This window comes from Hippocampus bargibanti, linkage group LG09 (assembly GCF_051943395.1).
Source record: "Hippocampus bargibanti isolate YZ-2025 linkage group LG09, ASM5194339v1, whole genome shotgun sequence".
NCBI classification, from domain to species: domain Eukaryota; kingdom Metazoa; phylum Chordata; class Actinopteri; order Syngnathiformes; family Syngnathidae; genus Hippocampus; species Hippocampus bargibanti.
Genome location: NC_142742.1, coordinates 6,188,628 through 6,208,967, shown reverse-complemented (window position 1 = coordinate 6,208,967; position 20,340 = coordinate 6,188,628). Strand labels below are relative to the sequence as shown.

The 20,340-nt window shown below is 39.7% G+C and overlaps 1 protein-coding gene across 5 annotated transcripts in view; it reads left to right on the top strand.

Moving 5' to 3' along the window:
• The window catches only part of LOC148893451 (ryanodine receptor 3), a 102,104-nt gene that overhangs the window by 32,116 nt on the left and 49,648 nt on the right, over nucleotides 1–20,340 (top strand). For 4 of the 5 annotated variants that reach the window (XM_089005056.1, XM_089005053.1, XM_089005054.1 and 1 more), the window contains exons 10-28: nucleotides 555–771; nucleotides 860–964; nucleotides 3,367–3,470; nucleotides 4,632–4,715; nucleotides 4,804–4,963; nucleotides 5,730–5,874; nucleotides 6,047–6,249; nucleotides 6,931–7,105; nucleotides 7,922–8,130; nucleotides 8,207–8,406; nucleotides 9,558–9,624; nucleotides 9,691–9,851; nucleotides 9,918–10,083; nucleotides 10,656–10,742; nucleotides 11,471–11,697; nucleotides 12,900–14,013; nucleotides 15,227–15,329; nucleotides 16,877–17,008; nucleotides 20,003–20,276. In XM_089005056.1, the coding sequence (XP_088861182.1) occupies nucleotides 555–771; nucleotides 860–964; nucleotides 3,367–3,470; nucleotides 4,632–4,715; nucleotides 4,804–4,963; nucleotides 5,730–5,874; nucleotides 6,047–6,249; nucleotides 6,931–7,105; nucleotides 7,922–8,130; nucleotides 8,207–8,406; nucleotides 9,558–9,624; nucleotides 9,691–9,851; nucleotides 9,918–10,083; nucleotides 10,656–10,742; nucleotides 11,471–11,697; nucleotides 12,900–14,013; nucleotides 15,227–15,329; nucleotides 16,877–17,008; nucleotides 20,003–20,276 (3,933 nt within the window). The remainder of the gene's footprint in view (nucleotides 1–554; nucleotides 772–859; nucleotides 965–3,366; nucleotides 3,471–4,631; nucleotides 4,716–4,803; nucleotides 4,964–5,729; nucleotides 5,875–6,046; nucleotides 6,250–6,930; nucleotides 7,106–7,921; nucleotides 8,131–8,206; nucleotides 8,407–9,557; nucleotides 9,625–9,690; nucleotides 9,852–9,917; nucleotides 10,084–10,655; nucleotides 10,743–11,470; nucleotides 11,698–12,899; nucleotides 14,014–15,226; nucleotides 15,330–16,876; nucleotides 17,009–20,002; nucleotides 20,277–20,340) is intronic. The other variant, XM_089005057.1, reaches the window with a different exon arrangement.

Sequence of the window (20,340 nt, the reverse complement as noted above, 5' to 3'; positions counted from 1 at the left end):
CTTTGCCTCCCCCTGCTTCCCTACTACCACACAGAGAGCCGTCAGAACGGAAATATCAACCTTGTGCTGGTCAAATCCAAAATCGTCCTCATCTAAAACTTATTCTCAAATGTAATGAATCAAAACAGAAAGGAAAATTAGCTGCCCTTGTTATTCCTTTCACGCTGTTTGATTTCCAGCTGCGCCATTTAATTTGGGGAGTGACGTGCTTGCAAATGAACCTGCTGACCCACTGAACAAGGGTCAAAGTCTCTTTGGTTTGTGGCATGCCGGCCGGCTCTTCAATAATTGAAGGCCCGCAGCCATAAATGACTCATTTGCGTCATCGCGTTAACATCACACCATTTACTCCAATGTTTTATTTTGGGCTGCCTCAGGAGGTCTTCTTAACAGTGGCGACGAAGACTTTGTTTTTAAAACTCTTGAGTTAAAATGGTCCCTCTTCGAGTTTCAGCTTCGCCGATGCAGATTTTACGAGACCGCAAAGTTCGACGCATCTGCTCCCTTAATTTGTATTCCATTTCATTGTAAGTTTTTTTTTTTTATGTCATCAGGGTAAGGTTCCTGTTGGGTGGTCGTCATGGCGACTTTAAATTCCTACCACCATCAAGTTATGCCCCGTGTTATGAAGCCTTGCTGCCCAAAGAAAAATTGAGGGTGGAGCCAGTTAAAGAGTACAAGAGGGACGTAGACGGGGTACGAGATTTGCTTGGCACCACCCTCATCTTGTCACAGGCCTCTTTTATTCCCACGCCGGTGGAAACCAGCCAGGTAATGAGCGGGAGTGATGTTTTTTCATTGCAATGATAACATGAAATTAAAAACGATTAAAAACAATCTGCTCTGTTTGTATCAACAGATAGTTATGCCGCCTCATTTAGAGAAAGTTCGGGACAAGCTGGCGGAGAACATCCATGAATTGTGGGGAATGAATAAAATCGAACTGGGATGGTCCTACGGAAAGGTGAGGGCATTTCTGCCAGCATCTTGCTGTGGTAACAAAATCACCATCATGATAATATAATAAAAAAACGGTCCATTTTGCCATTTTTTGGGGGACAAAACAAACATTGATTTGATACATGTTGTTAAATTAACTCATTCACTGCCAGACGTTCAAAAATGTGTCCACTCCAATGCCTGGGTTTTTATCATTGTCACTTGAATTCCAGGACCCACAAAATATTGAGTTTTAGGACGACATAAACATTCAATGCAGCATAAGAAATCTTCGACTCTCTTCTCTCATCATAAAAAACGAGTTAATTCCTCAATTATATGGGTCTGGAGTTATAGGAGCTTGAAATAAGGGCGGATTTCCAAAATGCAATGCTATACATATTGGTTTATATAGTGCTTTAACAACAGCTGAAGCTGGAATAAAGCGCTAAAATGGAAAGAAAGGGAAATGATGCCCTCTTATGGAAAAGAAAAAACATTGGCAGAGGTGATGGCCAGCGCTTTATCGGCACACAAGCATGAAAAAACAAAACCCAAATTCGTGAATGGCGGTCTATGTCATATTTATAATTCCTGAATACATTCGTGAATGCCAGTGAATGCGTTAAAAACAAAGTAATAGCATATAAAAAAGGATTTTGATTTTTTTAACTCTGACTGAACAAACAAAACCCGAACACATTTCGGAATAGCGGTCTTCGTCATATTTTCAATTCCCAAATAAATTTGGGAATGGCAGTGAATGAGTTAAATTAAGAATGACTGACTATAGGATTCAATCGATCACAAAAGCCTGTACGTCATCTTGCTTTCTCTCCCATCATTTGCGGTTCACACCAAAAAGAGGGTAAGTGGAAAGACAAATTACTGTACCTTCTCCATGCACAGAGCTTTCCATACCATCTGATGCTTCCTCGCAGTTTCTTTGGAGGAAACACAACATGGCGGTCTGTGTATCAATGGACACTCAATTCACAAATGACTTGTTTCACCCGAGCGCATAACAGGATCTTTTCAATTTTGATACAGCGACAAACCAAGAGGAGCACTTTACTTTCTTTACCTTTTCTGCAAGGTGACATTTAATTAGCCTTATGGATGAATATAATTTAGCTTTATGGATGAATATAAATTGGGATTTTTAATTGAATTTGCAAGCACCACAAAACACCCTGAAAATGTAAAAATATAGGCGGCAGTTCAGAATCATCAGAATCACAATCATCAGAATTATCTTTATTGGCCAAGTATGTAGAACACACAAGGAATGTGTCTCTAAGAGAACGCGCTGCATGATTTAGTGCGCATGGATCGGTAGCACCCGCCTGAGGGGAGTCGCTGGAAAAGGTGATGGGCAGGGTGTTGAGGGTCCAGTCGGATTTTCCGCACCCTTGCCTTGCTTCTTGATTCTATCCACAAAAAGAAAACCAAACCATGAGAAGGTGAGTAAATAAAATCCAAAGCGCGACTTGATTTGCCTTTACAAAGACTCTAACCATCAAGTGATTACATTAGATTAGATTAGGTTTGATTTGATTTGGTTTGATTATATAGATTAGATTGATTAGATTAGATTAGATGGGATTAGATTACATTAGATAACATTTATTTGTCTCCCAATGGAAAAAAAACACAATTCACAGCAGCAGTGATGAAAGGAAGAGGAAAGGAAAAATAAGAAGAGTAAACAAAATAAGAGTAGAGTAAACAAAATATAGGAGCTGCTGTAAAGGCAGCCTCAAATTGTCTGTAATTTGAGACATCAAATAGAAACCAACTAGAATGTTTCTCTCTTGGTTTATCGTGTAGTGAGTCATAGGCAATGAACATACTGTACCTGTTTTGCCCTATTAGGACCAACTAAAGAATATTTTAAGACAGTGTGTATTATTCAAACACATGAACATCCTCCCTCTACGACTATGACTATTTTTTTGTAAATCTCAGCTAGCTTTCTTAAATGCAAAACCTGTAGAGCAAAAAAAAAAAAATGCTTCGAAATAACTGTGAAATTATTTAAATGTTTTCAAAAGAGCTGGCTGGTGTTCATCACATTCATGCACAAACACAACTGCATATCTGTGCATGCATTTGTGGTAAATATCCACCATTGCCATGCGGCATTGCCAATAGGTTTTTTGGCAAAAAGTCCAGCCTCTTGAGAGGCAATGCATCTCTCGCTTGGTATTCCGGCCAGGCAAAGAGAGGATGTGTTTCTTCGTTGTCTTCCATGACATGTTCACCACAGTGGCCTGTTACTCTTCATCAGCGGCAGCCTGTGGTAAACATTTCTCTTCACTTGTCAGCCCACAGGCAAGACAAAGATGTGTCGTTTTGTACTTTGTACCAAATGCATTTGGGGGCGATGGTGATTCAGTTGATATCCATCTTGTTATTTTCTCTTAGATCAGGGATGATAATAAACGGCAGCATCCGTGTCTGGTAGATTTCTCCAAACTGCCCGACACTGAAAAGAACTACAACCTGCAAATGTCGACAGAAACTCTCAAGTATGTTATGCCATGAATGGTTCGATGGATGGATTTTATATATCATTTACCGTATTTTACGGTGTATAAGGCACACCCAAAAGTCTTGATTTTCTTCAAATGATGACCCTGCGCCTTATACGCAGGTGTGCCTTATGTGTGAAGTAATATTGAGCAACAACAGGTCTCGTAACGACTGTCAGCGGCCACCGACTCCATTTCCCCTGTAGAAGAAGTAGTGTGTAACCCCAGCCTCGACCATAGCGCCTTATGATGTGGTGTGCCTTATATTTGGAAACACTTTTAGATATTGTCAGAGATATGACAGTCAGACACTGTGGACGAAGTCACGGAACCAGAAAGATTGTCCCTACTGCCGGCAGGAAATGTAGTCATCCATGTATTACGTCTGAATTCTGCGGCCCTCTGCCAAGCTACAGATATTTATACAGACGCTCCAGAATTTATGAATGAGATAGGAACGTAGCTCGTTCGTAAGGTGAATTTGTTCGTAAGTTGATTCAGTGCTAGATTTTGTATGGAATGTATGTTTATGGCTAATATGAGTAGGGTTAATAATAATTAATTTTATTTTAAGTGGCTTTCAAAGCTCTCAAAGGAGTCAAGGACTTTACAGCCACAGACAAGCATAGGTACTATAATACATAAAATACAATCACAAATAGAATACAATAAATAAAATATAATGATAAATAGCAACAAGAGAAATAGCTACACAGAAAATGCAATTTTAAATAGGTGGGTTTTGAGATCAAAGATGGGATTAAGATTTACATAAGTATGTTTTAGGCTTGTATACTTAGTAACCTGTATTGGTTAGTACTGACGAATAAATATGTAATAAAATATATGATCTATAAAGACGTGTACATATACAAATAGAGAGAATGCTACATGTTACTGTAAAAATGTTCGTATGTACTGTTGTTCGTAACTTGAATGTTTGTAAGTAGGGGAGTGTCTGTATATTATATATGTAAAACCATTTTTCATTCATGGAAGTTGCGATTTATAGTCCGATGTGCCTTATATATGGAAAAGGTTTGAGAATACACCATTCTTTGAGGGTGCGTCTTATACTTTGTTGGATCTTATACGGCGAAAAATACGGTAATTAGCGATTAAATATCTGTGTTGTTTTTTATTTCCCGCCGTCCACAGAACTCTTCTGGCACTGGGCTGTCGTGTAGTTCAGGTCAATTCAAATGCTGATGAGTCACTAAAGAAGATTAAACTCCCAAAGAAGTAAGAGTACTGATTTTCCTATTCTGGTCTCATACTCTCTAGTCATTTGGCATTTAAAAATCAGTAATTTGCTCTATTTCTCTTGTAGCTTCATGATGTCCAATGGTTACAAACCATCCCCACTGGACCTGTCTGACATGAAATTGACGCCAGGTCAAGAGGTATTGGTGGACAAATTGGCAGAGAATGCACACAATGTGTGGGCCAAAGACCGTATAAAGCAGGGTTGGACGTACGGGATTCAGCAGGTACATTGTACGAATGCTCTCATGTGCACTCAAAGCAAAAATATTGACACATTTCTAAACCCCAAACAATTTTACGAATTTATAATGTGGTTTGTTCAGCTTTTTTCATTATCCCGGAAGCTTGAATGAATGCAGTGTTCAGGTTATTCTAGGTTCTTTATATAGCCAGGTTCTCTACTCTCGGTCGATAACTCGAGGTTCTTTATGTCGCCCTTCAGGTCAAGAGCCTGGGTGTCATCCTCGATAGCACACTATATTTTCACTCCCATATAAATAACATAACTTGTTCTGCATATTTCCACCTCTGTAATATCAATCGTCTCCGTCATTCTCATCCCTCCCACCACTGCTATCCTTACACAGTCTCGTCACCTCCCGTATCGATTATTGTAACTCACTTCTTTTCGGGGTCAATCAAAAATTTCTCAGTCTTGCTTTCATGGTCTGGTTTAATCTGCTATTTTCTTATTTATTGTTTTATTCGTGGTTTTATTGTTTTTTTTTTGTAAAGTGTCCTTGGGTGTTCAGAAATGCGCTTGTAAATTACATGTATTTTTATTATTATACAGTAAAGTCTCGTTATATCGATATTCAAGGGAGTCCGAAAAAATATCGATATAACCGGGACTATCGATATATCCGACCCTGTTTGCATGTAATTTTCTCCGTGCGTGCATAGAAATAGTATCGATATAACCGGGACTATCGATATATCCGATATCGATATAACGAGACTTTACTGTATTTTCCTCTATGGTACTTTCAGGATCTGAAAAGTAAACGCAATCCACGCCTGGTTCCTTACGTCCTGCTTGATGAGCGCACCAAGAAATCAAACCGTGATAGCCTACGAGAGGCTATTCGCACCTTGATTGGTTATGGTTACAATGTGGAGCCATCCGATCAAGAAGGTGGTGTGTTACACTCTTAAAATGTCACAGAAATGGACAAAAGTATTGACAAGACGAGAGGTGTAATAGCCAAGTGTCCCAATACTTTTGTCCATACATATGGTTATTATTTTGAAATGTTTTTTTCGCCTTTATGAAGCCTTCTTTAATTACGTTTTGCCATCCCTTCTAGGTCAAATGGTTGAGCGACTCAGCATCGACAAAATCCGATTTTTCAGAGTGGAACGCACGTACGCAGTGAAGACGGGGAAATGGTACTTTGAATTTGAGGCCGTCACAGGAGGAGACATGAGAGTTGGCTGGGCAAGACCTGGGTGTAAGCCAGATGTGGAACTTGGCACTGATCAGTTGGCTTTCGTCTTTGACGGATACAGGGTAATGGCATCCAATATTGCTTTTCATTTATGTTTGTCAAAGTTAAAAACAAATGCGATTATTTTAACAAATGTATCTCCGCCACATATTCCATACTGAGCGCACAATGAATTAAAGAATAACTCATAATAAGAATAAGTCAAAAATAATGACTGTTATTGTGGTTTACATGGGACAATTTGAAATTTTGGTTCGGACTTTAGCAAGGCATGGAATTTCACAAGTTTGATTTGCTTTTGCGGGCCGAATAAACAATGTGACGGTCCAGATTTGGCCCCCGGGCCGTGACTTTCACACCAGTGGATTAGATGATACGTTTTGGCATACCTGTGTGTAATTTCAATCAGATATCTTAACAAGTGTCTGATCAATTAAATGGAGTTTAACTCATTCACTGCCAGACGTGCAAAAATGTGTCCACTTGAGTGCCAGGGTTTTTGTCATTGTCACTCGAATTCCAGGACCCACAGTATATTGAGTTTTAGGACAACATAAACATTCAATCAAACATTTCGAATCATTAACATATCTGAGCAGAACTACATATCTATGTCCACATCAGCCGCTTTCATACGGTCTTTCTCACTCATCACTCTTTTCTGATGATTCATTGGGTGCGATCATCATCTTCAGCAGATCATTTTTGCACTTTTTCGTCCTGTCTTCTTAACATGTACACAGGGCCACTGTCTGAATTTGGGCGGACGTTTGTTTGGACGCTGCTGGCACAGCGGGGACGTGGTTGGCTGTATGATCAACATGGAGGACAAATCCATGATCTTCACCCTCAACGGAGAGATACTTATCACCACCAAAGGCTCTGAACTTTGCTTCACCGACTTTGAAACGGAGGATGGTGAGAAACTGTGTGCCTGTGAATTGGAATTTGGTGGTCAGCATTACAAGAAAAGGCAGTGGTTCTCATTCACTGCCATTCCTGAATTTATTCAGGAATTGAAAATATGTCGTGGAGCACCATTCCCGAATTTGTTCGGGTTTTGTTTTTCTTGCGGGGGTGCCGATAAAGCTTTGGTCAGACCTCTGGCAATGGTTTTCCCTCCCACTGCACCATTTGTCATCTGTACAGCCGTGCCCATTTCTAGCTCCTCCAGACCCATATAATTTAGGAATTAACTCTTTTTTTTTTCTCTGATGAAAGAAGAGAGTCTAAGGTTTGTTATGCTAGATTGGATGTTTATGTAGTCCTAAAACTCAACATTCTGTGGGTCCTGGAATTTGAGTGAAAATGACAAAAACCCTGGCACTGGAATGGACAAATTTTTGGACGTCTTGCAGTGAACCTTCTTGGTGGTACTGAAACCAACCAGTTCATAAGGGGAAAACACAAAACCCTTTATAAGGGGAAACATAAAAATATGATTCAAGAAGTGTTCCTTCAGTTTTGAGTTGCTCAAGTTAGCATGACGACAGATAATCATAACAGTCACACGTTGACGACTGAGAGAACATGCTAGTCGGGTAGTCTTAACCTCCAAAGCAGAGGTCCGTCGAACCGCTGAGACTGATTCATCGAACCCTCTAGGTTCGATGGAACTCATGGTGAGAACCATTGCTAAAGACTACCATTGTCTTTAAAAGTAGCCATTGCATGTGAAGCAGTTGTTCACGTAGATAATAGAGGATTTATTGACCGCCCTCGTTTGCTTTTCAGGGTTCATCCCAGTATGCAGCCTGGGATTAGCTCAGGTGGGCCGTATGAATCTTGGTAAAGATGCCAGCACCTTTAAGTATTACACCATGTGCGGCCTTCAAGAGGGATTTGAACCCTTTGCCGTCAACATGAACAGAGAGCTCACCATGTGGTTCAGCAAGCGTCTGCCAACGTTTGTCAATGTGCCAAAGGAGCACAATCACATCACAGTTAAGACCAGAAATTCAAATACCTTAACGGGTGGCTCATTTGAATGTATAATAAGACTGTGGGTTTTTTTCTCAGGTGACGAGGATTGACGGGACTGTGGACAGCCCGCCGTGTCTCAAGGTTACCCACAAGACATTTGGCACCCAGAACAGCAACACAGATATGGTGTTTTGTCGACTCAGTATGCCTGTGGAGTTTCACTCCTTCTTCAAAGCCAGTCCTGTTATCGATGTGAATGGAGTACACGATGATGACACCCTCAAAGTCAAACACAGGTGCTTATTCTTTTAATACGTTAACGTTGATGCAATCCAAATAAACAAAGTAGACTGTGGGTGTGGGAATTTGTTTCTTTTATTTAATGCGGTACAGTCATGCATTGTCCAACATACAGACACTCCCTACTTACGAACATTCGACTTACGAACATTTTTGTAGTAACAAATGTTTTTCTCCAGTTGTACATATCCTTATAGAGCATATATTTTATTAAATGTTTATTTTTCAGTACAGAAAGGTTACTTCTACAAACCTTAAACATACTTATATAAATCTTAAACCTACTTAGATAAGCCAAAAACATACATTTTGTCCAAAATATAGCACTGAATCAACTTACGAACAAATTCACCTTACGAATGACTGTTCGGAACATATCTCGTTCGTAAGTTGGGGAGTGTCTGTATGATGTAGCGCAGGGGTGTCGAAACTTTTTGCTAATGGGGCCAGATTTTGGGTCAGAGTTGGAGCCATTTTGTTGTTACGTATTTCAGTGAAGAAATGGTCCAATTACCACCCATCGTTTCCTTCTCAGTCAACTTTCGTCCTTCTGTTGATTGTCGCCATTTTGGAAAATTGGGTTTGATCATTCAGTCATTTACTCATATATGAATGTACTGTTACTAATTGAATTGAATTGGATTACCCTTTATTAGTCTCGCAGTGGAGACATTTACATTTCATAGAAGCAAAGTTATGAAAAGGAAAGGAAGGGAAGAAGTAGAAAAACAGAATACAGGACCTGCTGTAAAGGCAGCCATTCTCCTGCCGCCATCTTGAAGTCAAAACAACAGGAAAAAAACTAAATAAGTAATAATGTGACAAAACAGAAAAATACTCAATCTTTGATTCAATGACGTAAATCCGCTACAATTCTAAGCCGCGACAGTTCCACTTTTGCATTGGCATAAATGAGCCTCTAGATGGCAGCACTTAGTAAATGCAAGTAACAGTGCAGACATTATTGATTTTATGATGGAGGCCGGATGAAAACTGACCACGGGCCACATTTGCCCCCCAGGCTGGACTTTGGACATGTCTGATGTAGCAAATTTAAGATTCAGGCCGAAATGAAGTGCCATCACCATATATATACATATATATATATATATATCATATATCATCTTTTAAATGTGATATTTGATAGGTATCCCCTGCGATCCGTGCGGCAATGTGATGAAACTCGACGAGTGGACTACAGCAGTATCACAATGGTAGTGAAACAATATCAATTAACATTGCTTGATCCAACATTTACACTCTTCCACATTTCCTTACAGTACTACCACTCCGTGAGGGTCTTTGCTGGTCAAGACCCCGCATGCGTTTGGGTGGGATGGGTTACCCCCGACTACCATTACTATAGCAACAACTTTGCCCTGAGCAAGACCAGAACAGTGACTGTGACTTTGGGTGATGAGCGAGGGCGGGTCCATGAGAGGTAAGATTTTCAGTCTTTATTTTGTCTTTAGCAAAGAAGGATCAATGACAAGTCTGCTTCTAATAGCGTCAAGAGGAGTAACTGCTACATGGTTTGGGGTGGCGATGTGACCAACGCTACTCACGGCTCAAGTCGAAGCAACGTCGACCTGGAAATTGGATGTCTCAGTGACCTCGCCACTGGATTGGTGACATTTACAGTCAACGGCAAGGAGGTATCCATATCCTACCAGGTAGGAAATGTGTTCGCTATGGATGCTAACATGCCTTTTGACTCTTAAAGATCAATACGACGCTGCAGATGGATCTGTGACAGATAATCTGAAAGAGACTTTTCAGGGTCAAAGAGTGAAGATCACTCCGTGTGTAATTGTTCATCCATCCATCCATCTCGTAGTGGTTCGTAATGGTAATCTTGTCAGGAACTTACGTGCTGTGTTTGCATATTTTCCCCCAACATAGTCATGACATTTGCTTTGTTGATTCTCGGACATTTGACAACTTATCTGTTCGGCTGTGAGAACTCTTTTGAAGGGTTTAAGCTTCTTAAATTCAGTGGAGTAATCCAGTGCTGAGTCATCATCAACGTCGCATTCATGATGCATAACACACACACTCACACACGCACACACACACACACACACACACACACACACACACACACACACACACACACACACACACACACACACACACACACACACACACACACACCATCCAAAATGATGCCACTTTAAGCAGCTTTGCTCAAGTTGTATATTGCTCTGTTTTTTTTAAATGGTGGCTGCTTTTGTCTCCGCTCCAGGTGGAACCAAACACCAAGCTTTTCCCTGCCGTATTTGTGCAACCCACCAGCCCCAACCTATTTCAATTTGAATTAGCCAAAATAAAGGTACAATTTGTGACTCTTTATGGAATATTTCCACATGATTTGAGACACGTTTCTATCAGTTTCATTGACTTCTTTGACCAGCATAAAACAGGAAAACAATGTCCAATGAATCTCCAAAGAATCACAATGGCTAAAAATGTCATCTAACCAGAATTCAGAACATTTTTGTTGAAAAAAAAAACACTGCTAGTCAATGCTATATGAATTGTCTTGTACTGTGAGGCTCTACTTTATAGCCCCAGTAGAAATTGCCAAAAATGAATTTGCAACGCATGACAATTTGGTAACATTAACAACCTTTGAGATTGGAATTGGAAAAAAAATCCACATTCATCAGTACTATATAGTTAACTGTACCGTTTGATGGAAATAACGTTTAAGGGGAAATGATGATGGCTTTCTCTCTGTAACTCTCGCACACATAGACAGGAAATTACATTGCTCATTCTCAAATAGCTCAGACATGTCCCTGTTTATCATTTTAATGTCTTCATAAGATGCTAAAGCATGAAGTAACATGATGGCTACATATGCAATTTGCTTTTCAGAAAATAGGATCAAACATTCACATAACCACATTGTACTTTAAAAAGCTTATTTATTCAGAAAGTCTGATATCACTTTCATTTGAAGTATTTCAATACCGCATTGCATTTTTTTTTATCGCGGATGATCACTCCATGCACAAAGCTCTCTAACGGCCGAAATGTCATGTCCCCTTTGCACAGAACGCCATGCCGCTGTCGTCAGCCATATTTAAGAGTGAGCATAAGAACCCGGTGCCTCAGTGTCCCCCTCGCCTTGATGTCCAGACCATCAATGCGGTTTTGTGGAGCCGTATGCCAAACGTCTTCCTGAAAGTAGAAACGGCGAAGGTCAGCGAGAGACACGGATGGTCGGTCCAGTGTGTGGAGCCTCTGCAGATGATGGCGGTTCACATACCTGAGGAGAACAGGTATTTTATTTCATTCTTTTTAACATCCATATCTTGTGGTATGTTTTTTAAAGTAAATGTTCATAGATTTTCATTCAGTCTGCAATCTCGATTTGTTAAAACGGTTCTATTTCTAAAGGCATTGACTCTGTTTTACGCATCAGAACCATGATTGAAAATACCATTTCATCTTCATCTATTGTCATTACGAGAGGGATGCCTAGCACTCGGATATTGTTTGTGCTTGAAAAGTTAAGAACATAAAAACAAAATGTATTTTCCAGTGGCGGGCCGTGCATGTCACTCTTAGGCCTTCCGTAGGGCTAGGCTGAATCAATCCACTAGAGGGTGCCGTTGGCCAGGAAATAACTTGTGACTTGAAGAAACTTAAGAAATACTGTCTTTAAACTGAATTTTTACTATGAACGTGTAGAACATTCATGATAAAATTGCAATGTTATTTGCTATTTTTGCTAGCTTAAGAGCTGTTCAACCTTTTTTCATGATGTCCATCTATTCTTGAAACGTCCGTCTTGAAAATGGCTTTAACGGTATATCTGCAACCAAATCCATTTCTTCTCCTCCTTCAGCCATTGTGGCTTGACAAAACCGCTATTAAATCAACATAACAATATATTTGTTTATGCAGCTCGCTACAGATACAGTGTGCTAGCTCTGGCCAGTATGCTCTTATCACTCGCAGCGAGTGATACTATGATTGGCTAGTGACTGGCTGATGATGTGACTCGTCAATCATAGTTTGCGAAAACTCTGACGTTTCCAGTGCCTTCCAGTAGGCCTTGGGTTGCCAACTTGAACTCTAATTGGTTAAAGCAACAGTTATGCTCCAGGGCATGCAGAACTGATTGTGAAGCTTTAGATTTCTGACACTGTTAACATATGATGGTTGAAATGTGGGAGCAGCACAACAGGGGAAAAGCAATGAAAGGAAGCTGAAAGATAATTAGAAATAATTTAATAAGAATTCATGGACAAAATAGAATTCACATTAGTCTGTGATTCAGATATTTTTAGGCCAGCAGAAAAGGCCTTGCAGGCCTGAACGACCCACCGGTGGTATTTGAAATTTCAACTGAGTTTGTGAAATATTTTAACATATGGACACATGGTTGTCATCAAACAGTGATGATAAATGGCTGCATGGGTTCTCCCCATAACTATGTATGACTTACAACATCTGTATCTATTATATCTATTCACAGGTGTGTGGACATCATGGAATTGTCCGAGCAGGAGGACATGAGGAAGTTCCACTACCACACCTTAAAGCTCTACTGCGCCCTCTGCGCTCTGGGCAACACCCGTGTGGCCCACGCCCTCTGCAGTCACCTGGACCAATCCCAGCTCTTATACACAATTGACAACCAGTACCTATCCGGCATGTTACGAGAAGGTTTTTACAATCTTCTCATCAGCATCCACCTGGAGACCGCGAAAGGTGCTCGACTCATGATGAAAGATGAGTTCATCATCCCGGTCACAGCGGAGACACGTTCCATCCGTCTCTTCTCCAACGCTTCCAAAAAGCACTCGCCACCTGGGGTGGGATTGAGTACGTCGCTTAAACCGCGACTCAATTTCGCTCCTCCCTGCTTCATCAACAACAAACGTGAACATCATCTGTACAGTCCGCAGATCCCTTTGGATGCTTTAAAAGAAAAATCCATTTCAATGTTGACCGAGGCGGTCCAAGGCGGTGGCCACTATATCCGCGATCCTGTCGGAGGAGGCGTAGAGTACCAGTTTGTGCCAATCCTGAAGCTCATCAGCACTTTGCTGACCATGGGCGTCCTCGGCAGTGAGGATGTGCATAAAATTTTACGCCTCATTGACCCCAATGTATTTAAGGAGGCACCTCATGGCAAAGGGCCTGTTGCTACGACTGACAAAGAAGGATTAACGTGTACAGAGGATAAGGCAGTGGAAGCGGGAGAGGAAGAGGCAGGAAAAGAGTCTAAACAATTGATGAAAGGACTTCTGGAGAAAAGGCTTCCTGAACCGGTTAAACGTCAGGTGAAAACATACACACGCAAACTGATTTGGTTAATATTTCGGCATCGGCAGAAGAGCACTCAATTTACAAAGCATTCAACACAATGTTTATCAACTCCGCAGATGTGCGAGCTGCTACACTACTTCTGCGATTGTGAGCTCAAGCACCGCATCGAAGCCATCGTGTCCTTTTCCGACAACTTTGTCTCCAAGCTACAGTTCAACCAAAAATTCAGATACAACGAGCTGATGCTAGCCCTGAACATGTCCGCCGCTGTCACGGCAAGGAAGACCAAAGAGTTCCGCTCTCCTCCCCAAGAGCAGGTGTGGCCACGAGATAGCGCCTACGCACTGATCATACTATGAGAATTATCATTGATTTTATAGCAGCAATACTGTTGTTCATTATTATTATTATTATTATTATTATTATTATTATTATTATTATTTTTATTAATAATAATAATAATAATAATAATAATAATAATAATATTATTATTTTTTTTATTATAATAATAATAATAATAATAATAATAATAATAATATTATTCTTATCATATAGTTTATAATTTATTTTTATTGCTGTTATGTTTTACTGGATTTAATTTCCATAATATCTAAATACTGTATGCATTATTTATTCATTTATTTATTTTGGTTTGTGTGTTTATTGTTATTTATTTATGTATGTGTTTGTATGTTCATTTGTTTATTTATGTCCATTTATGTATTTATTTTAATTGGTTGATTTTTTTATGTTTATTAATGTATTTATGTATGTATTTATGTATTATCTATTTTGTATGTATCTGTTTATTAATGTATTTATTTACTTATTTATTTATGTTTGTTTATGTATTTATTTGTACTTATTTATGTATTCATTTATTTATGTATTTATCTGTTGATGAATAAGCAGTACCGAAAATGGATGGACGTTTATGAATGTATTTATATATTTATTTATTTACATATTTACATATTTAATTATTTAATTATTTATTTTACACTTGCGAAAAACATTTGTTTGCAGTTAAAATAATTCATAAAACACACACGCCTTCAAGTTTATGTCACTGACCACAGAGACGGCAGCCTCTCTGGCTCTCTATTTCAAAGATTTATGAGCAACGTTTTACATAACCGATGTCATTTCCCACAAATGTGACTAATTCATAAGCATGCACTACAATTCCAAATGGGCTTTTTTTAACATGGCTATGTTATTAAATCGTGGTGACTACTTCATCAATTTAAATCCACACACTTTTCTAGGGAAATACAGTTTCCGTTCTGCAAGCACAGACCGGCACAGGCACACTCACCCAAGCGGACACATGCGCAGAGACACTTGACAACGTCCTTGGGGGGAGTCACAGCTGGAGATAGAGTACTCCGCTTTAATGACTTCTAATGGTTCATTCTCACTGCCAAATTGAACACTTGAGTTTTTTTGGAGATGTTAATATTTAAAATTATTTTCAAAGAAAATGATGTGAATATGGAACAAAAATGTTATTATACTTTTGTGTTTCAGATTAACATGCTGCTGACCTTTAGCACTGGGGATGACTGTCCGTGTCCCTCAGATATCCAGGGAGAGCTTTTTGATTTTCACAATCAGTTGCAGCTACACTGTGGTAAGATGGATACTACGGTCAAAATTTTTATTATTATTATTATTATTTATGTATTTATTTATTTTTTGGGGAAATGCCAGAGGTGGCAAAATGATTTACATGCTGGACTGTTTAAACACCGTATTTTCTGGTGTATAAGGCGCACCGGAGTATAAGGCACAACCCCAATGAATGGTGTCATTATAGTATTTTCCATATATAAGGCGCACTAGAGTATAAGGCGCACCTCAATGAGTGACAAAAGTTTTCCAAATATAATATAGAAATACAGTAAAGTCTCGTTATATCGATATTCTCGGGAGTCGGAAAAAATATATAACCGGACTATCGATATATCCGATCCTGCGGCATGTAATTTTCTCCTTGAGTTCATAGAAATAGTATCGTAATAAGCAGTACTATCGATATAACCAATATCGATATAACGAGACTTTACTGTATATAAAAGTTTTCCAAATATAAGGCACACCACATTATAAGGCGCTATAGTAAAAGGCTAGGGTTACGCACTACTTCTTCTACAGGGCGAAATGGAGTTGGTGGCTTCTGACAGTAGTTGCGAGACCTGTCAGAATAAGAATCCGAAAACCTTTATTCGTCCCACAAGGGGGACATTTGCAGTCCACAGCAAAACAAGATATTCTCAATATTACTTCACCGATAAGGTCATGTTTTGAAGGAAATCAAGGCTTTTGGGTGCACCTTATACATCGGAAAATACGGTAAATAAGAATAATTCAAATGAGTTTTTTTAGGCTAATATGCACTCTAAAGCAGTGGTCCCCAACCTTTTTTGCGCCACGGACCGGTTTAATGTCAGACAATATCAGACAAAACGGACCGGCGGATCAAGAAACTTTCCAAAGACGTTTGTTTTGTTACTCATTTTGCTAGCGGGTGGGCTAATTTTAGCGGTATGTATCACGTGACCTCGACAAGCGTTTTCACATGTGTCAAGAGTGAGTCATAGTCGGATGTAATCTGGTAATTTTTCATTTTTGAAAATTATTTATTCTTTCTGCGCGGCCCGGGACCAAATGACCCACGGCCCGGGGTTTGGGGACCTCTGCTCTAAAGTACAAGCCAAAATGTGCAGAAGCTAACATTTTTAATACTAAAGGCTCACACTAAATATTAGTATCTGTGATTCTACTCAACATTCATCCAACTCAAAGAGATCATATTTCAATTCCAAACGTTGGCCCTATGCTGACTTTGCGCCATTCAGTCATGCTTTTAGGGGTTATGGATCACCAATATTTACTTTCTACTTGCGTCATTAATCCTCTCCAATGTGCTAAATAATTGAACCGCAATACAACTGATCTGATGGCAGCTTTAGTCCAGCTACACAACACCAACCCGTCATGAGCTTCCTCCACGAAGAGAAGCAATTAACTTAGTATTACCCACAAGCATGAAAATCCGTTCCCACCGCAGCGTACTTCTTTGGTTTGACATGTACAACCCTATAGGAGGCTTAGCTTAGCCTGACATATTGCCACAATACGCTTTGCGCATTAAGTTTATGCCTTTATCTTTTGGAGGAATCCCGATGGATGAAGACGAGGACAAGCAAGATACATCCATTAAAGGCCGTCTTCTAACTCTGGTGAACAAAATCAAAGGACAAGCTCATAAAACTGAGCAACCATTGGAGAAGGAACAAGCTGCGCCATGTGAGTCTTATGTTCATTTTATTTGGACTTTTGGAAGGGGTTTGCAGTAAATGTTCTGATTATTCGGAGGACTCGCTGGTGATTCCAATTATCTGCTGACATGATGCAATGCCCTGTAATGATAGCATTTGGCACCCCGCTCGTGCAGTAAATCTGTACCGACACCAAATTATAGATGACATTTAATACATTCACCCTCCACTTGATATCAACAGATCATATAGTTCATCAGTTTGACAAAAAAAACGAACAGAAGAAGTCATTGTATACTTGCTCAAACAACTACATCTGCCCAACCCATTAAAAACTGGAGATAAAATGGCTAAGAAACAAAAACAAAAGAAAATATTTGTGGAAATGAGAATCAGAACAAAATTAGCTGTCCAGTAATACTCCAAAGTACTTTTGGTCAGGCTAGGGTGTGGTACAATTGCTTAAAAAAAGCTGGGAGTATATAAAGCCTTAACTCATTCACTTGCAGACATGTGCAAAAATGTGTCCACTCTGTGCCAGGGTTTTTGTCATTGTCACTCGAATTCCGGTACCCACAGACTATTGAGTTTTAGGAGTACATAAACATTCAATGCAGCGTAAGAAACCTTTGACGCTCTTCTTTCGTCAGAAAAAAAGTTAATTCCTAAATTATAGTCTGGAGTTATATGAGCTTGAAATGGGTGCGGCTGTCCAAAATAAAATACAATCTATACATATTGGTTTATGTAGCGCTTTAACCACAGATGAAACTGGAAAAAAGCGCTAACATGGAAAAAAGGGGAAATACTGCCCCCGTGTGGAAGGGAAAAACATTGCCAGAGGTCTGGCCAGCGCTTTATCGGCTCCCAAGCAAGAAAAAAAAAAACAAAACCTGAACTAATTTGGGAATGGCGCTCTACGTCATATTTTCAATTAATGAATGGCAGTGAACGAGTTAAAATACAACTAAAAACCGACAATACAGACGCTCCCCAGTTTACGAACGACATACGTTCCGAACGGTCGTTCGTAAGTTGGGGAATTTGTTCGTAAGTTGCTTCAGTGCTATATTTTGTATGGAGTATGTGTTTAAGACTTATATAAGTATGCTTCAGGTTTATATAAATATGTTTAAGGCTTGTATAAGTAACCTGTATTGGTTTATACTGAAAAATAAACATTTAATAAAACACGTATATGCTCAATAAAGATAGGTACATGTACAACTGGAGAAAATACTATGTGTTTCTACAAAAATGTTCGTATGTACCGTTGTTCGTAACTCCAATGTTCGTAAATAGGGACACATCTGTACTTTAAAAATAACATTAGCATTTAAGTGTGAAAACCTCTTGTGAACTAACTCACAAGGTTTGTCTCTTTCAATTTCTTTTGCCATTCCATTATGCTAATGAGGGCTCCAGAGTGAAGAAGCATCATTCAATCGTTTGTCACTGGTGGGGGGGGGGGGGGGGATTAAAAACAAAGCACTTATGATCAAATCCGCTCCTTCAGCTGATTAAAGCAATAGACATTCTGCGCCCCGCGGGGCAAATGTGCTGATGTAGCACAATCACGGCACGCTCAATTTCCATTGAAACATCATCCAAAATGCAGAACAAAAAAGGAAGGAGATTCGTTTTTTCCACTTGGATGACTTCTTATCAAGGCGCTTGTTTGAAATGATGACATAACTGGTGTGATGTGCATTTTACTGACCCCTTAAAGGACAACCGACGTCACTTTTTTGTTTCCTAACTGACATCAGAAAAACTTTTTATAGATAAAAATACCCAAAACATGCAGTATGATATTTTAATTCAAATGCAAAACACCAATAAAAATGACTTGTCCAAAATCTGCAAAAAACTGAGCTGTGAATTGGGCATTTTCAGAAAGTCCCGCCCCCAGTTCGTGACGTCACGCCAAGAAGTCTTGTATTGCTGGAGAATCAAAACAATGGCTTCAGATTCGGAGAATATGCTTTCTTGTTACACATCCAGTTATAAATATGATTCAAATAGTTCTGAAGAGGAAAGCATACATCTTTGCAATCGATTAAAGAATTTATTCCGTGCTATTTTGAGGCAACGTTGGGGGGAAATGGATCACCAAAAAAGAGGCAAAAAATGGCGACCAAGCTCCGTGTGAGGAATTAATCAGCCCGACAACCGACACCATTTTTTTGTATTATAGTATCGAAAATACCCAAAACACGCAGGCTGATATTTTTAGTCAAATGCAAAACACCAGTAAAATGACTTAAAGTGCCAAAAAACTGCCACAAAATGACATCAGAACTGGGGATTTTCCGAAAGTCGCGCCCCCAGTTCGTGACGTCACGCCAGGATGTCTTGCCTTGCTCAAGAATCAAAACAATGGGCTCACGGAGTTCAGATTCAGAGAAGATGCTTTCTTGTTACTCATTCAGTCATGAATATGATTCAAATAGTTCTGAAGAGGAAAGCATAAATGTTTGCCATCGATTAAGGAAGAAGATGGCGAACAAGCTCCATTGGAAATGGGCTGATTTGTCTGCTGGGAATTTGCGTCCACTTCTATATGGTGTTACCGCAATTGGTAGTCTTGGTGCGACACACAACAATTCACCATTGCGTTATTTATGTGTTTTTCCTTCTAATTTGGCCATCAACACGATGTTTTCAGATCAAACAAAGTACTCAAAATGCATTGTGTGTCGCTTTCTCGGTCAGGGGCATTCCTGACGTGACATCACGTCAGGCATCGTCATCAACTTGAAAAGAAGACTTCCTGAATATTCAGCGCAAGTCTTAAAACGTAAAATATAGCTATGTGCGGTGGAGTCTTTGTAAAATGCGCTCAGTAGAAGTCATTTGAAGTGATTTTACAAATTATGGACACAACTTATCCGGAGGTGTCGGTTGTCCTTTAAATGTTCTAATTTTGAATGATCAGTGCCCGGATGCCCTCAAAATGCACCATATATTAACGGTTTGTGATACACATGAAACATCATATCACTTCTAACTTTTCTTGCAGCCAACCTGAAGGAATTGATCTCACAGACCATGGTCTGCTGGGCTCAGGAGTGTCACATCCAAGACCCAGAGCTTGTACGGAAGATGTTTAGCCTGCTAAGGAGGCAATATGACAGTATTGGCGAGCTGCTCAGGGCCATGAGGAAGACTTACACCATTAGCGCCGCCTCAGTCCAGGATACCATCAAGCTCTTGGCTTCTCTTGGCCAGATCAGATCGTTGCTTTCTGTTCGGATGGGGAAAGAAGAGGAGAAGCTCATGATCGATGGACTTGGGTGGGTGAATCCATTTGGGAGGATCATTATTGACCTCGTACAGTTTTTACGGCACACCTTATAC